An 8,742-nucleotide genomic window follows, 5' to 3' on the forward strand; every position below is an offset into this window, starting at 1 on the left:
CCACAGTTTACACAGGAATATTTTCACGCAAATACATCTATTCGTCGAAATACACAGGCGATGAGAAACTAAAAAGAAAAAAATATGTGACGAGGCCCGTGACTCACTCACAAGTAAGTGTTGCTGCAACTGCCTGTTTGCTGTTAGTAGTTAGCAAAAAGCTAACATATCATTACCCCAGATCAAGTATTGCCACAGTAAACCTCAACAATTTCTAATATGATTTATTTTCCTGTTAACTGCAGTGCAGTTTAAAGCAGATTTGATGCACCTGCTGTGTCACTTTCTCAGTGAATGCAAAATCAGATCACAGCAAAAAAAAAAGGAAAGAAAAAGATGACAGTGACAGTAAAAAAAATACCGTATTGGTTTAATAAATAAATAAATATACATATATATTTATATATATAAATCCTGCAAGTAGTTTGACAATTTTATCGCCACACAAATATTCCCTTAAATGATAAGTTAATTGAAATATGGGTTTTTCAAAGATAAATTTATGGTCTCTCATTTATTTAAAGTGCCTTCCATATTTGCACTTTTATGACCAATTTTTATTATTATTTTGGTTTGGCATTTTATATGCTTGTTCCTTTATTTTATGTTCATTTTTTGGCCTATAATTAATGCATACTGTTTATTTTCTCCAGTATACAGTCACTATTTACGAGAAGGCATTGATGCCTGTCAAGCATGCAGCTGTTTGTGAAATGTGTCTAGTTATTTGCACTGTTGCGCAGAACACTTTACTTGTTAAGTGGTTTTGCTCTAATTTAATTGTTAAATGTGAATTTACTTTATTACACTCAATACTACCGTGATGGGATTTTGCAGCATTAGAGTGATTATTAATTAATAAAAAAGTAAAAAGGGGGGGGGGTGACTTTGTGAGGTAGTATCCAGGTGGGGGGCATTATCTTTTCAGTTTAGGGACTAGCAGCGGCCCTGCCTATAGGCCAAATCCTCCAAATGATCATGACATTTTTACAACATATGCTATACCCACACAAAAAAGCTTAGGTTAAAAAAAGCTTAGTAATTGGGACTCATTTGGACGAATTCCTTCACAAAAGTTTGTCAGAGGAATTTCCCCCAAATGGCCCCCTTTTAAACGCTGATGCGAATACACAAAATGATCCTCAAACTCTGACGCCATTTCCGCACGCATTATGACGGAGTTTAAAAAAAAAAAAAAAACAAGCGTCAGAGACTTGGATGTGCGACACTTGACGCTATGGGGTTATATTCGATTACTGGTAGGTAAACCATAGTCAAATACATCCATGTAAACATTCTGAAGAAACGAGAGGTTCTGGAGAAACTACACATTAAACGAAATATGTTTTATTTTTATTGAAGTCGCAGCTGATTTAACGAGTGGGCTCAATTCTGAGGAGCCACCCAAACGAGGTAAGCGGGCATTCATTTTTCGTCCGCAATATCCCTTCCGTTCCACAACTTAAATGACAAATGCACATGACACATGTTTAATAAACTTGGTCAAGTGTTTATTTCGGACGACTCTCTGGTTTCCCTTTTGTCTCCTTCCTAAAGGGGGCAGAATTGTACTTTGAGATGCGTGATGCAACACACAGAAGAAGTAGTTATTTTAATTTGCCCTCATTTTGTCTCGTTAGGAAGACTTTCCTTCCTATCAGTGTCACATATTTAGGTGACAACTGAAAACAGGAGTCCTGTTGTTTTGTTTTAGGGCTAAAACGCGTTCACTGTGATGACCAGGAGAGAGAGTTGATGCGTACCAATGTTTACAGCTAAGAAACAAAACAATTTCCCCAGCCTTTCAGATAAAAACCAGGGTTTCAAAAGAGTGACACGTTAAGGAAGACAATAGTCATCTGCGGTTTGTCCTCAGGCTTTTGAACTTTTCGACACTTACCACCACCAGTACGGACTGCCGCCGACAAGGTCTACAATCGTTTTTAAATCTGTAACACTTGATTAATTGAGCTGACGGAATTGTGATTTCATGAAAATGACTTGATTAGCCTCCTTCCTCCCTCATCGTTTGCACGATTATAAAGGAATTATGCTGCATTCAGGGACGGTTGGAAGTCGGTTTTATCCCACTCCGATTGTCCCTGTGACCGAGGTTATTTTAGTTAACTAAAACTAACGAAAAAAACAGAACTAAAATTCAAAGAAAAATACTTAAAAAAAAAAGAAAACTAACTCAAACTACATTTTATGTTTACAACACTAACTAAAACTAACTATAATTATAGCAAAAAATGACTTTGGTAATTTATTTAATGCATGAGCCTTTGGGGATGATTTTAAATGTGATTTTAAGTAATTTATTTTCATATTAACCGTAATAAGGACGTTTGAAAGTGTGTCACACAAAAGTGACGTCATTTAGCAGTAGCCAATAGAAAATGACCTTCAGATGATGTCACTCCCATGGTGGTTTTTAAATATTGCGCACAATACACTTTAAAAAAAAACAACTTATAACTAATACTGAAACCAACTGAAACTAAACTATAACTAAGCATTTATGATATAACTAAAACTAATAAAAACTAACAGCACCACTGAAAATTTATTAAAATGAATTACATTTTAAAAACAAAACTCAAAACGAAGTTAAAACTAACTAAAAAGAAAACTTCCAAAACTATAATAAAAATGGTCCAACCTCAGCGTTCCAGGCGAATGTAAACAACAAAGATGGCTGATTCTGATCAATTGTTTATGGTTTTGACCCCAGCAAATCCTCCTTTTATTTCCTCTACTTTATATAAATAAAGGAATATCTTTAAAGCAATTCATAGATTTCATCGCATAACTTAATGCAGGGAGATTGCGTGACTCGCAATAAGCACAAAACACGTTGTGGAGTTGTTTCGAATTACTAAATCAATGTAATAACAAATAAAGAGAAATATGTTTATCGTCTTTTAAATTATGTTTTGCCATTCACGGTCTGCCTCTCCATGGAGGTCGCCGTTGTAGAGGGACGTCAGATTGAAGGCGGTTGGTGAAGTGAGTCTGGGTGCTTTTTTTTCTGACCTAGCAACAATGATCTTCATTCATCTTTTTGTTACATACTTGAAAGATACCGAACACTTTGTATAATTGTGTATTATTATGTAAATCTGTATTATCTGTAACAATATTGAACATTGTGATGTAGTTGACATTCACCAGACAAAACATTAGGTACACCTAAGAGTTGTATATATAATATATATATATATTTTTTTTTTTTTCGCAACGCACCACACCATACACGGTGAAAACATTTTTCATCACATTTTGAAATCAAACTAATCCTCCCAAACCAAATTACAACAATCCAAAGGCCAGTGCTTTTCCATGAGCGGAGATCTTCCTTTCACCGAATTTTGACTGAATTGTTGATTCTCATTATAAATATTACCTGAATACTAAAGATATTTTCATGTTATGTACCTAAATACTGGGCAAGATGTGGATTACCTGCACACTTTTTGTACTGTCTCACTAGTTAGTATAGCAACTCTTAGCATGTTATCATCATCATAAGCTAATTTTGCAGTAATTTCACATTTTTAATAGACTATAATGTCATTCTGTCCCTCTCATTCCATCGGGTCTCCCGGCAGCAGCAATGGTGACCAGGAGCATCTTGCGCCAAAGCTTCTCCTGCCACCGCCTCAGTAAAAATGTCACTTTCTACATGGCCGAGCAAGTCACACCCTCGCCACGGAATCACACATGGGAAGACCAGAAACCTCTCACGCTCATGCTGCCGTGGTTGGGAGCGCGTCCCCAGGCCGTAGCTAAGTACTGTGAGATCTACCTTCGCACCGGCTTTGATGTGCTTGTAGTGGAGAGTGAGGTAAGTTTGTCTGTGTCTATTCTACCAAGTGTTCTATCGTCCGTTCTGTCTACTGTTCTATCATTCCGTTCCTTTCCAGTGTTCGTTCTAGCTATCGATCGATTGAACAAACGACAGAATTAAAAAATAGATCGATCTGTCTATCCTCCGTTTGCAGGTGCAAGAATTCCTATGGCCTCGCTGGAGTTTGCAACACGGCAAGAAGCTGCTGGAGTTGCTGCACAGCGAGCGCTTTGCGTCGCGGCCGCTGCTCGTCCACGCCTTCTCCATCGGCGGTTACACCTTCTCACAGCTGTTGGTGCACGTTTCCGAGGACCCGCAGAAGTACGAGACACTCACCGGGAGGATTAAAGGACAAATTTATGACAGCCTTGTGGCGGGCTCCGTGGAGGTGATGGCTGCAGGTCAGTGCGTTTTTAACCTTGACATCACATATTTTACAATGATTTGTGATTGGTTGAAAGCAAGTGAGTGAGAAATAAGAACTACTTATTCTTTTCACCTGCCTTGCCACCCAGCGTGGAAAGTAAGTACTCTAGTGCAATGCAGGCAGACGACACAGGCCGTGTCAAATGTTTATTGTCGTCTTTGTTGGGGGCTACTAAAAAAAAATGGATCGCCTTAGTTTAGACACCCCTAATTTAAACCATGTGTAAACTTTTTTTGCACCTGCCCCCTAAAAACAAATCTGAATCGAGAATCATTTGGATCTGGAATTGGAACTGGAAATGTTCGATTTCAAATAGGACTGCAACTAACGTTCATATAATTGATTAACCTGTTATATTTGATTAATTAATGAATCTGATTTTTAAAAGCTCAGGGAACACTTTAAATAGGATAAAATGTAATTGCACATACACTACAGTAGGTGGCAGTGGCACTCTCATTGTTAAAGTTCAGAAGTATTAGCTCCTCTGCAGAAGTGTACTTAAAACAATTTTATCTAAAAATGATTCTATAAATAGTATCATTTTCATTTGTATCCTATCAGTTGCGACAGACAGTTTGGAGGGTGCGAAATATTTTCTTCTTTCTTAGAGGAGGGGGTGGTGCGTAACCAAAAATAATAATAAAGTCATATAGATCCAAATTGAGATTTGCAATTGCTCTGTAGTGTCAGCTAAAGCCAGTGAAAATGTTTAGCGAGTGTTGTCTTGCATGCTCAGGTGTGGCCAAGATTGCCTTTCCTCGCTGGGAGACGCCGGTGAAACACATGAGCCTGCTGTACTTCAACACTTTCAAGCGCCAAACCACCAACTACTACAACAGGAGCATCCAAGTTTTCTGGAACTCTCCTGTCACCGCCCCCGCGCTTTTCTTCTACTGCGACAACGATCCGCTGAGTGACCCACAGGCGCTGGAGGAGGTCATCGAATTCTGGCGAGGGCGCGCCGTGCCCCTCACCGTCAAGAAATGGGAGCGTTCCAAACACGCCGGCCACCTGAAGGCCCACCCGCAAGAGTACGTGGATACTTTGGAATCCTTCCTCCGTTCGATCCCTCTCGTTCCGCTCAAGTCCAAGATGTAGCTGTGGGAAAAAAAAAGAGACCTAACTCACTCCGGACTTGCTCCAAGTGCTGTGACTAACTTGAAATGATCTTCTAAGGTTCTCATAGTGGTAGTTAACTTATTTATTTTAAATGCATGTTACGGTAATAAAGCTAAATCTCAGGTATTGATCTCTACGAAGTATTGAGGCTGCACAAAAAAAATAGAAGAACTTAACTACATTATAGTTGTAATCTTATGAGAATAAAGTTGAATGTAATCAAAAGAAATTTGTAAATTTTGCAAGATAAAAAAAAGTTGTTCACAGAAGAAGAAGAAAACGTTGACGGTAATATTTGTATTTTACAAGGAAAAGTAAGAATGTTCAAGACAGTCCCATAGAGATTTTTTTTAGATAAAATAATCGTGTGTTTTTTTAAGAAGAAAAAGTGTCAATCTAACAAGATTAAGCATATTTTGTATGGGGAAAATGCCTAATATTACATGTGGAATTAGTTTAAGTAAGACTTTTTTGTAAATGTACAATATCCCACTTCATTCTCCAAAATACGACTGATGATTGATGAAAATGATTTCTCATTTTTATCTTCATATGTATATGACTTGAGTTTCATAAGATTATTCTTCTTAAAAAAATAATGTATTAAAGTTTTGCAACTGTTTTTTTCATAAGGTTACAAACCCTCCCGCAAAAATACAACTTTATTGTTGTAATTTTTTTTTGCACTTATCCTTAGTATGGTACTACTATATTTTCTTCCAGAAAATATCTTCTTCTTTTTTTGTCAACAAACAAATGTGACCATATGCCCATAAAGTCTTTTTATGCTGAAAATATTAAAAGGGTCATGAAAATTTGCTGGGCAGCACGGTGGTTGACTGGTTAGCACGTCCGTCTCCCAGTGCAGAGGATGTGAGATCAAGTCCGGGCTTCGGCCTTCCTGGGTGGAGTTTGCATGTTCTCCCCGTGCTTGCGTGGGTTTTCACTGGGTACTGCCACATTCCAAAGACATGCATGGCAGGTTAATTGAACACTCCAAAATTGTCCCTAGGTGTGATTGTGAGTGTGGTTGTTCGTCTCTGTGTGCCCTGCGATTGGCTGGCAACCAGTTCAGGGTGTACCCCGCCTACTGCCTGAAGCCAGCTGGGATAGGCTCCAGCGACCCTTGTGAGGAAAAGCGGCTAAGAAAATAGATGGATGGATGGATGAAATTTTGCAACTTTTGGAAGATGACATTTCCCTAAAATACAACTGTATTCTTGAAAGTGTGCGGATTTTCCTCCAAATTTATTTTTGTATTATAGCTTGAAAGAAATACAGCTACTGCCATATTTTAAGTAGAAAATGTTTTTTTTTTCTCGAGAAATATGATTTTTTTTCTTATGAGATGACAACTTTCTCAAACTTGAAGGATATAATTTTTGTAAAATCAGAGAAATACCAAAACATTTTCATGATAACTTGATAATAGTAATATAGATGTACTGCTATTTTTTTTCCACGCAAAAAGTAATTGCAATTTTAAAAAAAATAGTATTATGTTAAAATAAAAATTCAATGCATTTTTCCCAATATCTATGACTATACATGCAAAACTGATTTATTCCCTTAAATGTTGACTTTTATTCTAAAAAAAACATAACATTTGGTAATTATATCGATATACAAATAATACAAGTTTGCCCACAAAACAAGGCTGTTACTGTATTTTGAGGTGTATTTGTTGTTTTGTTTTGTCAAGCTTTAATCTTTCACATTATTCTTTTAAAACAGAAACACTTGTGAAATTAACGATTAAGTACTAACTGCTGCTGTAGGTTTCCTGTTCTTTTGGTGAAGCTAATACTGTGTTAGCATTTTACTGCCAAAAAAAACATCAGTGAAGTATTTACTTTTGGATGTGTTCCATAGTTCGACTACTTAACATCTTGTTTAATTCTTGTGGCATGTTTGCTTGGGAAAAATTGAACCAAAAATGTGCCTGTTTTGTGTTATGCTCTCATTGCCCATGAGCAATGCTGTTACTGAAGTCCAACTGCACTACATTATCAGAACTTGTCCCATTGGTTTCTTGGGTTCAGTGCAAATGAATGTATGGTGGAAGCACTGTCTCTTGCGAATTGTTCTGTACATTTCTGGTTGGTGAAAATGTTCATGACTTTATGTGTACATTATTTCAAAAATAAAAAAATTATGTATACCATTTATCTTCAGAAGTTATTGATACGCTAAACTCAAACTATTGCCATTAAAAATGTAAAAGTTGCTCAGTGGTACTGTAAAAGATCTTGATAATTTACCATTAATTAAGTTAACAAACACTCACTTCACTCTAACTGAAGCTGTTTAGTCAAATTCTTTCAACCTTTCATAAATAATCTGGCAGCGGTGGGATTCGAACCCACGCCTCCGGAGAGACTGGAGCCTTAATCCAGCGCCTTAGACCGCTCGGCCACGCTACCGTATGTTAAGGTCCATATAAATCATTATTCTATACAAAGTATACTACATCAATACGAAATACTACAATAGGACTCAGCACATATTTTTCTGACCAATAGGAAAATGGAAAAGGCGTGTCTGCAAGCGAAGGACTAGGCTACTTGACTAATTGAGCCGTTTTCAACAGTAATAAGATAATATTTTGTCTATTATTAATGTGATAACTTCATTATTTTTCATGAACAATTAATACCTTTAAAAACTAATTTTACCACTTGCTGAAGATGACATCAACTGTGCTGAGGAAACAGGTAACGACCAATCATGGCTCAGTTTGCTAACTAAACCCAGAAAACAGGTGAGCCGTGATTTGTCGTTACCTATTACCTCAGCAAAGGTGGTAATTGAACAAATCTTACTTTATTTAGCTCATCCGAAGTAAATGTGACAATTCTAAAAGGGCAGGCGCAGGACATACCGAAGGAAAACGCGAGGCGACGTACTCGCCTCATCACCGTGGCAACAGGTGGCGATGAGCTCATTCCTGTACGGAAATAAACGACGAAGAAGAAGAATCGGATGACGTCTTCCGCTGTGTTGTTTCCAAGATGGCAACCCACGCTATGTAAACATGCGACCGAAGTTTTCGTGCTCGTTTCAGAGATTTCTTCTGTTTAACTTTGGATGCACTCTTGTAACTTCTACTATTTTGTACATTTAGTGGATTACTTTTGGTGTTTCATTACGGGACGAAACACCGTTGGGGATTTGTTTTTAAATCCTGGGAGACAGGCTAGTATTAGCACGCTAACGTGAGCGAGGCACCAGAGAGCAAGCATGCCAGCTCAGACGCTGTTCGTCGGCTGGTTGCCGGCGTCAGCTACGAACGAACGCCTAGAGGAGATTTTCTGCGAGATTGGTCCCGTCAAGCAGTGCTTCG

At 37.8% G+C, this 8,742-nt stretch overlaps 2 protein-coding genes and 1 non-coding gene across 6 annotated transcripts in view; 2 read left to right on the forward strand and 1 right to left on the reverse strand.

Annotated features, from left to right (window-relative positions):
• The first annotated feature begins 1,214 nt into the window (after positions 1-1,214).
• Positions 1,215-7,565, forward strand: LOC144054270 (transmembrane protein 53-A). 4 transcript variants are annotated; one of them, XM_077569544.1, is made up of 5 exons: positions 1,215-1,259; positions 1,363-1,413; positions 3,612-3,847; positions 4,005-4,251; positions 5,017-7,565. In XM_077569544.1, exons 1-5 carry the CDS (start codon positions 1,238-1,240, stop codon positions 5,376-5,378), a joined length of 918 nt encoding a protein of 305 aa, XP_077425670.1. In that variant the 5' UTR covers positions 1,215-1,237; the 3' UTR covers positions 5,379-7,565. The 4 variants fall into 4 exon arrangements, with proteins under 4 accessions (XP_077425670.1, XP_077425671.1, XP_077425672.1 ...); XM_077569545.1 differs by having other exon boundaries at positions 1,219-1,259; positions 3,615-3,847; XM_077569546.1 differs by lacking the exons at positions 1,215-1,259; positions 1,363-1,413 and adding an exon at positions 1,544-1,929.
• A 175-nt stretch (positions 7,566-7,740) lies between these two features.
• Positions 7,741-7,822, reverse strand: trnal-aag (transfer RNA leucine (anticodon AAG)). The gene has a single exon. It is a non-coding gene; the product is annotated as a tRNA-Leu (tRNA).
• Positions 7,823-8,389: 567 nt separating this feature from the next.
• Positions 8,390-8,742, forward strand: part of rbm28 (RNA binding motif protein 28) — a 9,970-nt gene continuing 9,617 nt past the window's right edge. Inside the window, exon 1 of the mRNA XM_077568294.1 lies at positions 8,390-8,742. This exon is cut by the window's right edge and continues 15 nt beyond it. Within this exon, the coding sequence (XP_077424420.1) occupies positions 8,640-8,742 (103 nt within the window). The 5' untranslated portion in view covers positions 8,390-8,639.

This window comes from Vanacampus margaritifer, chromosome 6, assembly GCF_051991255.1.
Source record: "Vanacampus margaritifer isolate UIUO_Vmar chromosome 6, RoL_Vmar_1.0, whole genome shotgun sequence".
Lineage (NCBI taxonomy): Eukaryota > Metazoa > Chordata > Actinopteri > Syngnathiformes > Syngnathidae > Vanacampus > Vanacampus margaritifer.

What these genes read in the sequence shown, in the direction of transcription:
- LOC144054270 (XM_077569544.1), top strand. Translation starts at nt 1,238, where the DNA reads ATGGGGTTATATTCGATTACTG. An exon ending in GGGGTTATATTCGATTACTG is followed by an intron (nt 1,260 to 1,362) that starts GTAGGTAAACCA and finishes TTTTTATTGAAG; the next exon opens with TCGCAGCTGATTTAACGAGT. An exon ending in TGAGGAGCCACCCAAACGAG is followed by an intron (nt 1,414 to 3,611) that starts GTAAGCGGGCAT and finishes GTCTCCCGGCAG; the next exon opens with CAGCAATGGTGACCAGGAGC.